Below are 18212 nucleotides of genomic sequence, written 5' to 3' on the forward strand. Positions count from 1 at the left end.
TCGATCGAATATATCAATTATATACAGCGTGTTACTCTCGATATAAGCGCCCTCGCACTGGCCGAACCCTGAAGTTTTCTGTATATATTATGATGTTTCACCGATTTTTCACACCCGGCTGAAAATTTATCCCTGGCATCCCCGAACGTCCCTGATCAAGAATATATGGTTAAACGCTACCAGACCCGGAGTCGGGTCTGACAACGTCAGTTTTGGACTGAAAAGTCGGTAGAGTATATCGATTCGGGTCTGTATAAGCGGTCAAACAAATCTATATATAGATATATATATATATATATATAGCTCTTGATTCCACTTTGGCTCTGAGAGTTCGGTGGTATCTCGTAATTCCCGGAAGGGTGATTGGAAAAAAAAAAAAATATATATATATATATATATATATATATATATATATATATATATATATATTTTTTTTTTTTTTTTTTTTTTTTTTTTTTAACTTCACCACGATGGGGATGGTTCGCCAACTACACCGGTCCGCTTAGCGGACAAGGTGTTCAGGAGGTAGAAAGGAACTTTCGCACTATCCTTGTGGTAGCAAGAATAACCTGTTTCTGTGCAGTACTTATCAACTCTTTTTGTAGACCCAGCATGAGAGTGTACTCCTCTAGGTGTGCCTCAACCAGCCCACTGGTGGAAATTATGAGAGGGAGAATCACCACCGACCTGAGATCGTAAGTAGTCTTCAATTCGAAGGCAAGGTCTTGATACTTCGTAAGCTTCTCCGTGAATGCTTTTGATATGTTATCATCAGCTGGGACCGTGACATCCATGATTTTGGCAGATCTTCGCCCTTTGTCGAAAAGCACTATATCCGGTCTATTATGCGGTATTGGTTTGTCCGTTGTTATGACCATATCCCAATAAAGTTTATATGTGTCGTTTTCCAAAACTGTGCACGGAGTATACTCATATGCCTTCTTTGCTGTTTTTATTAATCCAGTTTCTTCAGCAATGGCACGATGAAAAACCCTTGCCATGGCATTATGCCTTTCTGTGTAGTCTGTTGGCGCTAAGAGGGAACATGAGGACACGACGTGTTGTATAGATTCCGTCCCCTGCAAGCATCTACGGCATCTATCAGTTGGTATGTTCCTTCCCGTTATGTTTTTTATATAGGATCTCGTCGGGACCACCTGATCCTGGATGGAAATGAGTCGGCCCTCCGTTTCTGGGTATAGGTATCCAGCCCTAAGGTAAGTTAGTGATTCCTTTTTATTGATGTTATTTTTTTCCAGGTTACCAGGATACCTCCCATGGAGTGCCTTGCCATGCCACTCCCGAATGAGTTGCACCTCTGTTACACCACCAACCGGCCTCTCGCGGCTGCTGAGATTTAATGCACTTAAATTCTCATCACTCCGACATATAGCCTGCAAAAGAGGTGAGTTTTGTGCATGAAAATATTCTCGCATGCTTACGATTGTTTCGTTGTATGTTTTTTCTATGTTCTGCAGACCTCTCCCTCCTTCCTGTCTTCGGATGTATAGTCGATTAGATGACGCATGTGGGTGGTGAATTCCGTGCCTTGTTAAGAGTGCTCGTGTTTTGATATCGAGCTCTTTCAATTCTGCAGCAGTCCACTTGATGACACCAAATGAGTACGACAAACACGGAAGAGCCCACCTGTTCATTGACATAAACATCGCTTTAGCATTCAGCTTGGACTGCAGTATTTTTTTTACTCTCGTAAAGTATTTTTCTCGAAAGATGTTCTTCATTTCAGGCATCTTTATGTCCAAAGCTTGTTGTATTCCTAAGTATTTATAATGTTCTTGTGCGCTAAGCCTAGGTATTGTTAAATCCTCCATGACTGCCAGCCCTTCGCCTTCCCGTATTTGCCCCCTTCTTACGTGAACCACCGCGCACTTATCCATCCCAATTTCCATCCCTATAGTCTTCGTGAAGGACGCAACTATCCTGAGAAGTTTTTTCATTTCCTCTTCATTAGCAGCATATAATTTGAGATCATCGATATACATTTGGTGGCTTATTTTGATGTTCCGCGATCTTTCCACAATATATCCATATTTCTGTCTGTTAATGAGCTGACTGAGGAGGTTCATCGCCAGGCAGAACCAGAGGGGGCTAAGGGTGTCTCCTTGAAATATGCCACTTTTAATATTTATTGTTCCTGTTTTGTAGTGCTCGTTTTTAGTGTTGACAATCAGATTTGTGCGCCAAGTTTTCATCAGGTATTTTAGAAGATCAATAATTGCCTGAGGGACCCCATATATCTCTAGAATTTTAATCAGCCAGGAGTGTGGCACCGAATCGAAGGCCTTTTTGTAGTCAACCCAGGCAACCGATATACTCCTCTGTTTCTTTTTCACCTGTTTAGCGATGACATAATCTGTTATTAGCAGCTCCTTACACCCTCGAGTGTCCCCACGACATCCACCCTGTTCCTTAGCTAGTATGTTATTTTTGCTAACGTGTCGCGAAATGTGTCGTGTTAAAACTCCTGTAAGTATTTTGTACACCGTAGGAAGACAGGTGATTGGCCTATATCTTTCTGGGTCTTGGGTTGTTTCCCCTTTTGGGATCATAATAGTATTTCCTTGCGTGAAATAATGGGGTATTTTCGTAGGATCTTTTAAGGTTTGCTGGAAGATTTTTGCTAAATGTTGGTGAGTAGCCATGAAATGTTTCCACCAGTAATTTTGTATTCCATCCACACCCGGAGACGACCAGTTGTTAGTTCTTCTGAGTACCGATTTTATATCCTCAACGGTGATTTCTACATTTTCACTGGAATATCTGGACGATTCCTTTTCCGCCTCCTTGATCCATGAAGCTTGGCTATCATACGTTTTTTCTACCTCCCATATTCCCTTCCAGAAAAAATGCATGGCTTCTTCCCTTGGCGGTTCTCCTGCTTCAGATGGTCCGTCCTCCAAGCTCCTGAAAAATTTTTGCTGGTTTTGGTGGTATAATTTGTTATTTTTATACCTTTTCACCCTTTCGTTATAGCGTCTTATTCGATTACCTAATATTTTTATTTTCTGTTTCAGCTTTTCGGAAACGAGTATCATCTGCTGCTTGAAATGTTCCCTTCCAGCTTTGACTCCAGCATCCGAGGCTATCCGGTGAGTTAATTTTAAAATCCTCAAAGACGGTGACTCAGCGTTCAGGTAAGTTTGTAAAATACCAATCTTTTTTCTCATCTCGTTTATCTTTTCTTCCAGACGATGTTTCCACGGTGGTGGTCCACTGCTTTTGTTTTTTTTCACCTCCCGGATATCTACACCCATCTCACCGCACACTGTCAGGGCAGCAGCATAGACACAATCCACGATTTCTTCTATAGTGTGGTCTTGGTTGATTTTTTGGTCCAATATCTTATCAAGGTCGTCAACTTTCCTCATCACAATCCTTGAAGCTCTCAACTTAGGTATCCTAGGTCTATTCTCAGCCGGTATTCCACTGTACATAAGAAGGTTTTTGATGAATTTTCCCTCCAACTTACTGTTTCTCGGTCTTTCCTCTTGACTGTTGGTTGAGGTCGTTTCGGGTGGGTCATCAGACAAGCCGAGAACAGCACCTCTCGGATAACAACTGTTACGAATGGCGTCAAGTTCAATTTGTGTGAACTTCTCCTCCTCTAGCAGCCATCTTACTCTATTGGACAGCAAATTAGCATACGAGTGCCTGTCAGGTCTGATGTCATTCCAAGTCTGGGTCAATATAATCCTATAAGAGTTTTCCGTTACTTGTTCCAAATCTACTGCTATAAAATGAACACGCATCAACAGGATATTTTCCTCTTCAGTCCATCGTATTCTTCCATCCCGTCTTTGAGTCTCCTCGGCGGGCCGCGCAAATGCTTCGACCAAGCCAAGAGCTCTTTCAGATGTAGAGAGGACGAGATTTTGGCTTGCGGTACCATCTCGGGAGGCTGCGCCGCTCGGTCCACAGTTGCTCCCATCGGGCTCTACCTCCGGACGGATATATATATATATATATATATATATATATATATATATATATATATATATATATATATATATATATATATATATATATATATATATATATATATATATATATATATATATATATATATATATATATATATATATATATATATATATATATATATATATATATATATATATATATATATATATATCCGTCCGGAGGTAGAGCCCGATGGGAGCAACTGTGGACCGAGCGGCGCAGCCTCCCGAGATGGTACCGCAAGCCAAAATCTCGTCCTCTCTACATCATATATATATATATATATATATATATATATATATATATATATATATATAAAGACCACACAAATTAAATTGATTCCGAAATCTTATTTTAAAATTGACAGACTCTACAGTCGAGTGAAAGATAGGATGACTGCTGATAATATGAGTGGTGTGGTGTATTGTATTCCATGTTCAATATGTAGTGAGGTGTATATTGGTCAGACATCTCAGCTTTTGAAGAGAAGGATTGCTCAACACAAGAGCGACATCAAGAATCCAAATAAGATTTGTGCCCTAGCAGACCATACCCGGGACAAAGATCACCCAATGGATTATGATTCCACCAAAATTCTTGAATGTGCAGTTAGTGGAAAGAAAAGATGTTTCTTAGAGATGTACCATATTAAACGCAACACTTGTTCTATGAATTACAGAAGGGATGTAAACAATATTAGCTCCATCTATACTTATTTGATTCATTATGACCAGTTTGGTGGCAGTGAATTGGATGGATCAAATGGAATGAATATTTCCACAAGTTCTACAGTCGGGATAACGTAATAGTGAAATCTATGTTCCGGACTATTTCTGTGAGAGGGGATTGGATTCGGTTCATGGAGTCTTTCAATAATCGCATTTGTTCTGAGTTCGGTGAGAGTGAATTACTGCGACCAAGTGTGATTTAATGCTATTCTATGTTTCATTTGTCATGTGCGTGTATTCTGTGGCAAGTCTGGTTGACAACATTTTTGACAACCTCTCATTTTGTTGATTATTCTGTTTACCTTATTTACATATGATAATTGATTTCTACTCTTGTGCTAACGAAATATCAGATCTTTTTTCGCTAAATTTGTTGATGTTCTTGTTCATTGCTTTCTTGAGAGCTATTGATTTGTGTTCAAATAAGATCTTTACAACTCTGTATTTCGGTATGTACTATTTTTACATGTTTTGTGATTGCCATGTTTTTGACTGTTTTCTATTGCTATTGTAGAGTCCTGAAGAAGGTCCCCATCGGGATCGAAACGTCGACTAAATGAAATAAAGAAGAGTGAAATTATAACACTTATCAATTTTCCCACACCCCTTATCATACTTATAACTATTGTTGTATATTGGGAATTAAAATTGTTGATATATATATATATATATATATATATATATATATATATATAGCACAGGCTAGTTCCACGGTTATCTCTGGGAGACGAGATGGGAGAATGCGATGGTCTGAGGAAGAAAACATTCTTTTAATGCGCGTTCACTTTATTGCTTTGGAGATGCAAGAACTCACAGGACGAACTTACCGACAAATTTCAACTGAGACCTGGAATGAAATCTACCCAGAGAGACGATCTTATCCCAATTTATTAGCAAATAGAGTCAGATGGATTCTCCAGAATGGCAAATTTTCGTCGATGGAGCTCGATTCTATAATGCAGAGTGTTTCACCACTTGGAGCGGAGGTACAGGAAGAAATGGGGTCAACTGAAAATGGTACGCAGGTGGAGACTAGAGTGAGCTTTAGACAAACCGGAACAGAGCGACGCTTCTCCAGAAATTTGCAATTGTTCTCGGGAATGGGACCTGAGAAAAGACCAAAATTGCCAAGGATGAAGGGCTCCGTCAGGTTGCTTCAGACTGTTCGGAAAATTGATGACGTATTGAACACCTGTATGCGGAACTCAAAGAATATTGAAGAGATACTGGACATGGTCTATGCGGCTGCGGTGACTGTCTGCGAGGAGGTTGGCATTCATTTAGGAAACAATCAACCCACGCACCGCAAAGATAAAACCCCTCCATGGAAAATACGCCTAGAAAAAAAGATAGATGAGAACAGAAGGAAGATCGGGGTGATTCACACTTACCTGCATGCGGATAGTCCATCGAGGAAGCTTCTGAAGAAAACACTAAGAGTTGCGTCGGAGTACCGGGTGAGGAGTCGTAGTTGGCACCTGAGAGAGGAGCTGGTGACAATCTGCGATAGGCTGAAACAAAAGGTTAAAACTTTAGGCAATCGCTTGAAACGTTATAACGAGAGAGTTAAGAGGTATAGGAACAACGAACTGTATTACAAAAACCCACAGCAATTTTTTCGGTCGCTTGAAGAGGGAGTAGAGGCTGCAGGGGAAGAATCGCTATCATTGAAAAAAATGTATAGAGAATGGAATGAAATCTGGGGGGACGCGAAGACGCATGACGACGGGGCCTATTGGATAAAAGAAGCTGAGAGGAAAGCTGAAACGTATGACATGGAAGAGCTTGAAATAAAGGAGGAAGATATACGTATGGTGCTGAGAAGGGCAAGAAATTGGTCTGCCCCGGGCTCTGATGGATTGCACAATTATTGGTGGAAGAACTTCCAATCAACACATAAACATCTGGCTAGAATGTTCCAGGAAGCCCTGCACAACCCTTCGGTGATACCGGAGTCTCTCACGCTTGGTGTAACCCACATGATACCAAAGGGAGATAAAACCAGCGACCCAAAAAACTACCGACCCATCACTTGCCTGCCCTCAATATACAAGATACTTACAGGTGTGCTCACGACGACCATTTGGAGGCATGTGGACAACTATGGAATAATGGCCCCAGAGCAGAATGGATGCAGGAAAAATATAAGAGGATGTAAGGAGGCTCTCATTGTTGATCACCTGGTGACGAAACAGGCCAGGAAAAAGCTGAGGAATATATCTGTGGCATGGATCGATTATAAAAAGGCCTTCGATTCCATGCCACACTCTTGGCTGCTGAAAATCTTGCGCCTTTATGGAGTATCTGAGTCTGTAGTGAAGCTTCTAGAACATCTGATGAAATCGTGGCGTACGCAATTACTGGTCACCACGCAGGGAAAAACTACCGCAACACCTGAAATAAAAATCAGAAGAGGAATATTTCAAGGTGATAAGCTCAGTCCGCTATGGTTCTGTCTGGCGCTGAATTTCTTGAGTAAGCTTTTGAGAGATGACAAATATGGCTACATAATTGAAAGACGAAGGAACACGAAGATTAACCATCAGCTTCACATAGATGATCTGAAGCTTTATGCATCCAGTGAGGGGGAGATGAAGAGAATGCTCAAGATTGTGGCATCCTTCTCGGAGACGGTAAGGATGGAAATGGGGCTGAGTAAGTGTGCGGTGGTGCATGTACAGAGAGGAAAACTGGTTGAGGGAGATGAAATGCAGGTGCAGGATAGCATATCTATCCGAAGAATGGGGTTGGACGAAACATACAAGTACCTGGGAGTTCAACAGGGGCTGGAAATAAATCTTGCCGAATCTAAGGCAACCTTTAAAGAAAAGTTTTTTGGAAGGCTCAGAAAGGTCCTGGCAAGCAAACTGAACTCAAGATCTATGTTTACTGCCATCAACACCTGGGCTGTTCCGTGCATAGCCTACTCATTTGGAGTTGTAAGATGGTCGACCACAGAGCTCCAATCAATGGATACAAGGGTAAGGGTTCTCCTGACAAAATACGGGATTCATCACCCACATGCCTCGGTAAGCAGACTATATGTACCCAGGAAGGATGGAGGTAGAGGGTTACAGAGTCTGGAAATCATCCCTAATAATGTCGTGAAGGATTTGAGAGGGTACTTTCAGACAAAAAACTCACCATTGTTCAAGGTTATATGTCAGGAGGACGAGAACATAACAGCGCTCAATCTATCAGACCGAAGAAATCCCACCGAGGCACCGACCATCGGAACGCTGACTGAACGGTGGCACGGAATGACGCTACATGGCAGGTATCCAGAAGCCCTGAAAAATAATAATGTCAACAAGGAACAATCACTTGAATATATAACAGCGGGTTACTTATATCCTGAGACTGAAGGAAGACTGGTGGCAATCCAAGACCAGGTGGTTCCGACTAGAGCATATATTAAGAACATAACAAAAAGATACTTACCATCAAATAAATGCCGAAAGTGCTCTCAGGGTCTTGAAACAATACAGCATGTCACGTCTTCTTGCTCCATCTTGGCACCTAAAGAGTATACAGACCGCCATAACGCAATGGCTAAGGTTTACCACCAAGCGATAGCTATAAGAACTGGATTGATACTCACCTCAAGGAAGCCGTACGAATACGTGCCAAAAGCGGTCATGGAAAATGAGAATTACAGGCTCTACTGGGACACCCTGATGGAGACGGATAGGCCGGTTGCACACAACAGACCGGATATTGTTATCTTCGACAAAGTTAAGAAGGGGGCTAATATTATCGACGTCACTGTGCCTGCAGATGATAGCATTTCTAGAGCATACACCGAAAAAATTACGAAATACGAAGATCTCGCTTTCGAGCAGAAAGAGATTTATGATCTCAGAAAGGTGTATATTATCCCGCTCATAATCACGACGAACGGCCTGGTGGAAACACATCTGGGAGAGAACACAGCTCTATTGGGATTGGATCAGGACATCATAAGCACAGCGCAGAAGGAGGTAGTCCTGTGGACGACAAGAATAGTCCGAAAATTTCTTGTCAATGGCTGAAGTTGTCTTGATCAGGTTTGATCCGACATCTTCGGGCCCAGCCAAACCCCTACGAGGTGAAAAAAAAAAAAAAAAAATATATATATATATATATTTCATATTGTATGAAGACAACATGATATATATGTGGGATCCGAATTCTTAACCAACCCAACTGAATGATACGCTACTGACTTTACGAAACGAGAACTACACGATCGACCCTAAAAGGTTGCCCTATGCAGATTTATCGATATAGGAAGACGTAAGGGGAAGAGGTACTTGAGACGGAGACTGGAGAACGATACAGACGAACGAGGATTGGACGTAAGATAGTAGACGGACATAGTTAGGATTCGACGTTAGAGACGAGACGGGAAAGGTTAAAGAATTCGACGTGATAGACGCATAGAGTTCGACGTAAAATAGTAGACGCAGCGAGTAAGATAATTCGACGTTAGATATAGACGGATCAACGCGAATAATTCGATAATTAGACTATTAACAGTTAGACGGAATAAAATAGCTTCGATAGACAATAGACGAAAGTTCAGTGGCTGTACATTCAATTGAAGTTGAATTGTACATTGTGTAAATAAACATAGTTAAGTTCCGGCGGCCTTTTATATAAACCCCTAGACAACGATATAACAACCCTACATTTTGGGGGCTCGTCCGGGATAAAAGTGAAAAAAAAAAAACTTTTCATCGACGGGATAGAAGAAGTGAAAAACCCCTACATCGTCCGGGATATAAGAAGAAGGAAACCCTCACCTCGTCCGGGATAGAAGTGAAAAACCTCTACATCGTCCGGGATAAAAGAAGAGAACCCGTACATCGTCCGGGATAAAAGTGGAAAAACCTTTTCATCGACGGGATAAGAGAAGAAAACCCCTACATCGTCCGGGATAAAAGAAGAAAACCCCAACATCGTCCGGGATAAAAGAAGAAGTACCCCTACATTGTCCGAGATAGAAGAAGAGAACCAAAAATTTTGAAGAATCATTTGGAGAAGACATCGAAATCGACGTAGAAGTGTCCAGAATTTGCGACGAGGAAGAATTGCCAGTGAGTTAATCAACAATTGGGAATAAGGAAGAAGCCAGTACCAGAGGTGTAGACGAGAGAGTTTCGATCCAGTAGACGAAAGGACCGAAACGAGATCAATTTTCCGCAGTAATCAGAGGATGAATGGTAAAATTGTATGCAGACTTTCAAGGTAGGACGTTTATCTTTCCAATTTCCATTTTGTGAGGCTTGTTGAAGAAGACGACCAAAGAAGAGACTTTATATTTGCTTTTTAACATTTTTGAATTTTGAAATTGCATTTGAACATTGTTGATATTTGTGATTATTGATTTGATTTATTTTGTGAGAATATACAGCCATTTAACGTTCGCTATTAGTTCGAATTTTTGATCATTTTAAGTTGAGATAGCATAGTCGAATTAGTATTGATTTTAGAGTTTACTGTTTTAATTTGGCGGTTTTCGTTCATTTGAATTTTCAGTTTTTCATTGAATATTGATTGAGTATTTTTTATTAAAAATGTCAACTTTGGGCGATATTACAATTATTGAAAATCAAATATCCAATGCAACATTATCTGCTGTCAAAGCATTACATTTTATTTGTTTCGGTGATGAAGGCGAATCGCGAAAGATCCGTAGAGCGCTACGTAAATTTTCGGGTTTTGGATGGGACAAAAACTCAGACGATCACTTGACTAAAGTACAAGACGTTTATAAACAACTCAAACTCCCAGACCTGATAACCGTTTCCAATATGCTTGGCTTGGATTATAGTGGAACCGATGACGTAATTATCGATCGTATATGCTCATTTTTAATAAAATTCGAATATGGCTTTGAACAAAATGATGAATCGGAGAGAGATGACGAAAATGACGACGAGACGGAAAACACTGACGACGAGAATGAAAACAGTGACGTAGAAAAATATTCCTCAAGACATGACAAATTCAATAGACGAAAAATTATGAAAAAAGAGAGTTTTTCATTGACTTTTCGAGACGTAGAAGATAGTATTAGGCCATTTGACGGAAAAGAAGATTATCCAATAGAAAAGTGGATCGAGGATTTCGAAGAAATTGCAGAAGTGACGGGATGGAATGACTTGCAAAAGTTAATATTCGCAAAGAAATCTTTGAAAGGTCTCGCTAAACTATTTATACAGTCACAAAAAGGTATTAGAACTTGGAGTATTTTGAAGAGAAGATTGATTCAGGAGTTTGAAGTCAAGGTGAACAGCGCACAAATACATAAAATTTTGATGTTTAGAAGGAAAAGACATGACGAAAATGTTCAAGAATATGTATTGATCATGAGGGAAATAGCTAGTCGAGCTAAAATAGAAGATGAAGTTATCATTCAATACATCATAGACGGGATACAAGACGAATCATCAAATAAATTTATATTGTATGGTGCCAGAAACTTCCAAGAACTCAAGGAAAAAGTGAAACTCTATGAAACTATTTCCAAGAAACAACCTGTAAGAGATATTAAACCTTTCAAGATCAAAAGAGACGGTATGAGACATGAGGAAAAAAATGAATTTAAGAAGGTATATAGAGAAAAAATCAGTTATCAGAATAGGAATGATAAGCAAGAACTTTGTTATAATTGCGGAACCCACGGTCATAAATCCAAAGAGTGTCCAGACAGAAGTAAAGGCGTGAAATGTTTTAGTTGTAAGAAATTTGGTCATTTATCATCGAACTGTCCTGACAAGATTTCACAACAAACTGATATTTCTACTAATGTAAATACTATGAACATAGTACCTCGAAATGCAATAACATTGACGTTTGACAAAATTAAATTATTAGCATTATTCGATACCGGCAGTGACATAAGCGCGATTAGACAAGACGTTTACGAATTATATTTTAGAGACGATTTGCTTTCGAAGGATAATATCTTAGTTAGAGGGATAGGATCAAATCGGGTTAAAACATTAGGTTCAATCAGGAAAAAGGTTGAAATAGACGGCGAGGAATTTGATATGTTGTTTTATATTTTACCTAAACAGACTATGGATTTCCAAGTTATTGTTGGAAATAATTTATTGAAACAAGCGGAAGTACACCTAAGTGAAGATGAAATAGTTGTACATAGAATAGAAGAAAAATTTTTGTTGAGTATCAGAGTTGATGAGAGCATAGTAGACGATGAGATTAATTTGACGCACATAGACGATAAAAAATTCAGAAAGTTAGAGAAACGAACTATTGGAGATGATAAACCAAAAAAGACTGAGTTTACTGATACTAAGATGAATATAATACAAAAAGATGACGAACCAATATACCAAGAAACTCGAAGATTTTCGCAACCGGAGAAGGAACAAGAAGAAAAACCGCTTGAAGAAAATGGATTATTAGAGAGAGTGAGAATAGCTCGAAGAATTAAGATGAGAGAAAAGGAAGATATTGTGTTAGCAGAACTTATAGAAAGAGAAGTGAAGAAACAGTTTGACGAAGCCAGAGAAAATTTGAGAGAAGAATTTCATAAGCAGCACTTAATGAAAGTCGAAAATAAAAATCGGAAAAATTATAACGAAAAAAGGAGTAAAGCCGTATTTTTCAAAGAAGGTGACCTAGTTTCGATTAGAAGAACTGAATTTCGAGCAGGATTAAAAGTGCATAAGACATTTTTAGGACCATACGAAGTGATCAAAGTGAAGAGAAATGATAGATATGACGTAGTTAAGATAGGAAACCACGAAGGACCCATTCGGACATCGACTTGTTCGGAGTATATGAAGCCTTGGATACAGTATGAATCCGAGTCGGATTCACTGTAGGATGGCCGAGTGTGGGATCCGAATTCTTAACCAACCCAACTGAATGATACGCTACTGACTTTACGAAACGAGAACTACACGATCGACCCTAAAAGGTTGCCCTATGCAGATTTATCGATATAGGAAGACGTAAGGGGAAGAGGTACTTGAGACGGAGACTGGAGAACGATACAGACGAACGAGGATTGGACGTAAGATAGTAGACGGACATAGTTAGGATTCGACGTTAGAGACGAGACGGGAAAGGTTAAAGAATTCGACGTGATAGACGCATAGAGTTCGACGTAAAATAGTAGACGCAGCGAGTAAGATAATTCGACGTTAGATATAGACGGATCAACGCGAATAATTCGATAATTAGACTATTAACAGTTAGACGGAATAAAATAGCTTCGATAGACAATAGACGAAAGTTCAGTGGCTGTACATTCAATTGAAGTTGAATTGTACATTGTGTAAATAAACATAGTTAAGTTCCGGCGGCCTTTTATATAAACCCCTAGACAACGATATAAAAACCCTACATATATATATATATATATATATATATATATATATATATATATATATATATATATGTGTGGTTGGGTATCTAGGCAATTTAGAAAAGATCAACAGTCTATAGTCTATTCATCTATATTTCGAACCAATATGCGGTTCTTCTTCAGGATGCTAAAAAAATTACACAAATTACAAAGTTGTAAAAACAGCAATCTATGCTTACATCTGACTGGACAGTGTTATTTAAGATGATAAGTGCAGCTATAATAGGTCTTCTACTCATAAAATTCAATAAAAATACAATAATCGTAGAAATATCAGAAACGTTGCCGTAATGCATATGTCAATTTTATAGGTTAAAACTCACAGAACAGGGAAACAACTCCTGTGTTCCCCTGTTCTGTGAGTTTTAACCTTTAAAATTGACATATGCATTACGGCAATGTTTCTGATATTTCTACGATTATTGTATTTTTATTGAATTTTATGAGTAGAAGACCTATTATATTTTATAGGTTAAAACTCACAGAACAGGGAAACAACTCCTGTGTTCCCCTGTTCTGTGAGTTTTAACCTTTAAAATTGACATATGCATTACGGCAACGTTTCTGATATTTCTACGATTATTGTATTTTTATTGAATTTTATGAGTAGAAGACCTATTATAGCTGCACTTATCATCTTAAATAACACTGTCCAGTCAGATGTAAGCATAGATTGCTGTTTTTACAACTTTGTAATTTGTGTAATTTTTTTAGCATCCTGAAGAAGAACCGCATATTGGTTCGAAATATAGATGAATAGACTATAGACTGTTGATCTTTTCTAAATTGCCTAGATACCCAACCACACCTCCCTATATATATATATATATATATATATATATATATATATATATATATATATATATATATATCAACAATTTTAATTCCCAATATACAACAATAGTTATAAGTATGATAAGGGGTGTGGGAAAATTGATAAGTGTTATAATTTCACTCTTCTTTATTTCATTTAGTCGACGTTTCGATCCCGATGGGGACCTTCTTCAGGACTCTACAATAGCAATAGAAAACAGTCAAAAACATGGCAATCACAAAACATGTAAAAATATATATATATATATATATATATATATATATATATATATATATATATATATATATATATATATATATATATATATATAAAAAAATTGTTGATATTTAAGCATGGGGTTTTATGCAGAAGTGAGAAACAACTATGGAAGAGTAGCATAATAATAATAATAATAATAATAATAATATGCTTTATTTCATGTAAAGGAAAATACATTCTCGAATGAACCTACTCGACATGAAATAGTGTCATAGAAGGCTTGCACTCAGATTGCATAGTTCAAGAATTCCTCAATCGTGTAGGGTTCAATCTTCAGCAGGAGCTTGTATACGAGTTTCTTTAGATGTTTCAGGGATGATTCTTCTCTTATGTAGTTCGCAATTTTGTTGTAATAACGTATACATCTGTACTCTGGTCCTTTCTCAGTTAGGGTTAACCTGTGCTTTGGGTATTTTAGTGTGGTCGTTCTCGTTTCATATTGACTAGCTGTTTTCTCCTTGAAGTAATGCCTATTTTTGAACACGAAAAGTAGGCACTCCTGGATATGGATTGCAGGTGCAGTTAGGAGGCCATTTTCCCGAAATATCCCCCTGCAGGATTCAATTCTCCTCATACCAAACATCACCCGAATGGCTCTCTTTTGCATCTTTAATATGGCTGTCATGTTGCTGGAGCTTCCGTAGAACAAGATCCCATACCTCATCTTTGACTCAAAGACCGCCTGGTATATCGTTCTCAAAGATGTGGAGTCAAGATGTTTCCTGAGGACTCCCAATGTGTAGCAGATAGAGCTCAGATTTGTTCGTAGTTCCGAGATATGTTCGTTCCAATTGAGGGATTCATCTATGTGAAGGCCTAAGAAATGTCCAGATTTCTGCAGGTGTACAGTGGAGTTTGTCATTTGGATGTTTGTTGGCGTCTGAAAGCCTGCATGTGTAGTCTTGAAAAGGATTGCTTTTGTCTTCTCCGTATTCATTTGTAGGTTGTTGTCTTTGAACCATTCACTTGCTTGAGCTAATGTTGTCTTCACTAAGTTGGCTGTTTCTGGAAAAGTATCTGCTTTTATACTCAAATCGGTGTCATCTGCATAATTTATCATCTTTATATATGGTTTAGAGTCAGTTATCATGGACAGATCGTTAAGGAAGATGATAAAGAGTATGGGGCCCAATATACTTCCCTGTGGCACGCCCAGCTCAGTAGGTGCTACATCTGACAATGTTTCCTCGTTGTTCTGGAAAATTACCACTCTGTGTCTACGATTTGTCAGGTAGGACTTAAACCAGTTTAGTTCTGTTCCCTTTATACCATATGACTGAAGTTTATCAAAGATGAGATCATGGGATAGGCTATCAAATGCCTTCGACAAGTCCAGCATTAATGTAATCATGATCTGGGAGTCCTCCAGAGCACTCAAAACCTCAGTGATAAACTCAAATACTGCAGTCTGTGTTGATTTTCCTTTTAGGTATCCATGTTGGCAGGACGTCAAGATATCCTCTTCTATCAGGTATGAAGTTAGTTGCATACAGATGGCCATTTCTAATATTTTCGAAAATGTTGGGAGGATACTTATCGGTCTATAGCTCTCTGGTTTATTTAATTCCCCTTTTTTGTATATCGGCTTAATCAGTGCCGTCTTGAAAATCTCTGGGAATATGCCATTTTTCATAGACGTGTTTATGAGATATGTGAGAGGACCTGCAATCTGTCTTGTGCACTCTTTTGCAAGCTTCATTGGGATACCATCAGTGCCACAGCTATTTTTGTTCTTCAACATACTTATTATTTTCATGGTTTCTTCTTCAGATATTGATCGAAGTTTGAGGTTAGATGTAGCGCCTGGGATCTTACAGTGGGGTTCTAAATTTTTTTTGCAGTTGGTTTTATTGGTTGTTATGGATGAGAAGTAGCTGTTGAACTCATTTGCCATTTCTTTTGGATTTCCTGTTATATCGGTATTTTGGTGTGTGCTACCTTTAATTTTCTTAACTGTGTTCCACAGGGCTTTGGTTTTGTTGTCCGATTCAAGTATTTGTTTTCTATAGTTCTGGCGTTTTTCCTCTTGGATAATAAGATCATATTCTCTTTTTGCTTCTTTGTACGGTTCTTGAAATGCTGGGTTGTATATTTTGCAGGTATGTAGTATGTCCAGTCTTGATTTACAGTTCCTTAGTTTTTCGCTCTTAGGCTTTGATTTTTTGGTGGTCTTCAGTACTGATTTCTTCATGGGACATGAAAAATCCATCTCGAGTTTAAATATATTCGAAAAGGTTGCCCATTGTTGATCTACCTCCTGCTCTGGGATATCCTTCAAAATTTCCCAATCTACTTGTTCCAATCTTTCTTTCAGCTCCTGTATGCTATGCGGTGTCATAATTCTTTTGTATTTATATTTATTAGTATCCTCTATTTGGTGTTTTATTGTTAAAATTTGAGCTGTATCGTGGTCTGAAATGTTTGTTCGTATTGTTTTTGCTGTATAGTTTTTATGGTTTGTAGCTATGTTGTCTATGCATGTGCTACTGGTAGATGTGGTTCTTGTCGGTACTTCTATTGTTGGTATTATGCCATACGAGTTTAGGAGCTCGAGAAAGTCCTTTGTGTTCCTATTTTCCTTATCAAGTATGTTGATGTTAAAGTCTCCTGCAATAATAACTGTGTTCTTTGTCCAGGATATCATATCAAGTACTTCTTCTATTTTCTTGAGGAATAGTCTGGTTTCATTTGGAGGGGAATAGATGGATAGCAGTATTATGTTTCCCGAGTGGGTCCTGATCTCAACTGATGATATTTCCATAACCTTTTCTATTGACATTTTTACTATATCTTGTCTTTCTTGGTAAGCTGTGCCTCTTCTTAGGTAGATTGCACTACCTCCATGTTTATTTAGGGATCTGCAGAAGGAGCTTGCAAGTATGAAGTCTTGGATACCATGATTGCTGAGTTGTTGTTTGTCTCTCCAATGTTCAGTTAAGCAAAGTGCGTTAAGAACTTCAAGATCTTTTATTGTATCCTCTATTATATTTATTGAGTTGGATAGGGACTGGACATTTTGGTGCAAGATGGAGAAGTATCTATTTGGGTAGGTGTTGTGCCCCTGATTGTACTCTATAAAAAATTCTTTTTCAAGAATTCTTTGTGCCTTCTGAAGTCGAATCTCTTGATTCCCACTCCTTCTGGCCAAAAGGACGTATCATATAGGGAGTCTTTTTTATCTATTGGTGCTGTTACTAAGAATCTTTTGTTGTAATTTGGATCTCCTTCTAGTTCGTGTACATCTATCTTACAATTATGAAAATCTTCATGTTTCTGAATATATTCTTTTATGGTTTCTGCCTTCACATGATTTTTAATACGGTATAGGTACATCCACACTCTTCTTTCTACTCCGGCGAATCCGGCACTTCTGTCATTTTCGTTTAATTTAGCTGTTCCCAAATTTTTCCTAGGTTGCTTGTTAGTTGACGTTAATCTATTTCGTCGATAATTTACCTCCTTGAATGTACCTTCATTGTCTTGATTTGCTCCATTTGATTGTGGTTTTGGTTTTATGTTTGTAAATTCGATTGGATTTGGCGTTTGTTTACTGGATTTTGAGGTTGACGGCTGTCTTGATATGTCAGACATGTAGTTACCGAGTACTGCTTGTGAGTAGTTCATCTGCGTCCCATTTCTGTTTTCCTTACTACTGTCATTTTCATTTGATGTCGAAATCGTTGTTGCTCTTGCGCAGGATATAACTTTTGAATCCCGAGGATTATTTCCACCGTTTGTTGTCATCTGTTTTTTATCGGCATTTTTATTATGATTTTTTCTGGATTCATCTAATTTCTCCATCAATAATGAGTTGTTTAAATTCAGGATTTTGTTTTTGTCTTTCATTTCTTCGTTAAGTAGTTTCAAATATGCAATCTCCATTTTTAGTTGGTCATTTTCCGCTTTCACCTTATTTAAGAGGATTGATATTTCTTTACTGTTTTCTGATGGTCCCAACGGGTTTTGAGCACTGCAACACTCGATGATGCCATCATTTACATAGTTCGCATTTTTTATTCTTTTAGAG

General features: G+C 38.4%; 2 protein-coding genes across 2 annotated transcripts; one reads left to right on the forward strand and one right to left on the reverse strand.

The window, feature by feature from the left end:
- Positions 1–518: 518 nt before the first annotated feature.
- On the reverse strand, positions 519–3770 carry LOC123685275. The gene has a single exon (XM_045624929.1). It carries the CDS (start codon positions 3768–3770, stop codon positions 519–521), a length of 3252 nt encoding a protein of 1083 aa, XP_045480885.1.
- A 1679-nt stretch (positions 3771–5449) lies between these two features.
- On the forward strand, positions 5450–8740 carry LOC123685276. The gene has a single exon (XM_045624931.1). The coding sequence runs from the start codon at positions 5450–5452 to the stop codon at positions 8738–8740; it is 3291 nt and encodes a 1096-aa protein (XP_045480887.1).
- Positions 8741–18212: the final 9472 nt, after the last annotated feature.

Source organism: Harmonia axyridis, chromosome 7 (genome assembly GCF_914767665.1).
Source record: "Harmonia axyridis chromosome 7, icHarAxyr1.1, whole genome shotgun sequence".
In the NCBI taxonomy this organism is placed as follows: domain Eukaryota; kingdom Metazoa; phylum Arthropoda; class Insecta; order Coleoptera; family Coccinellidae; genus Harmonia; species Harmonia axyridis.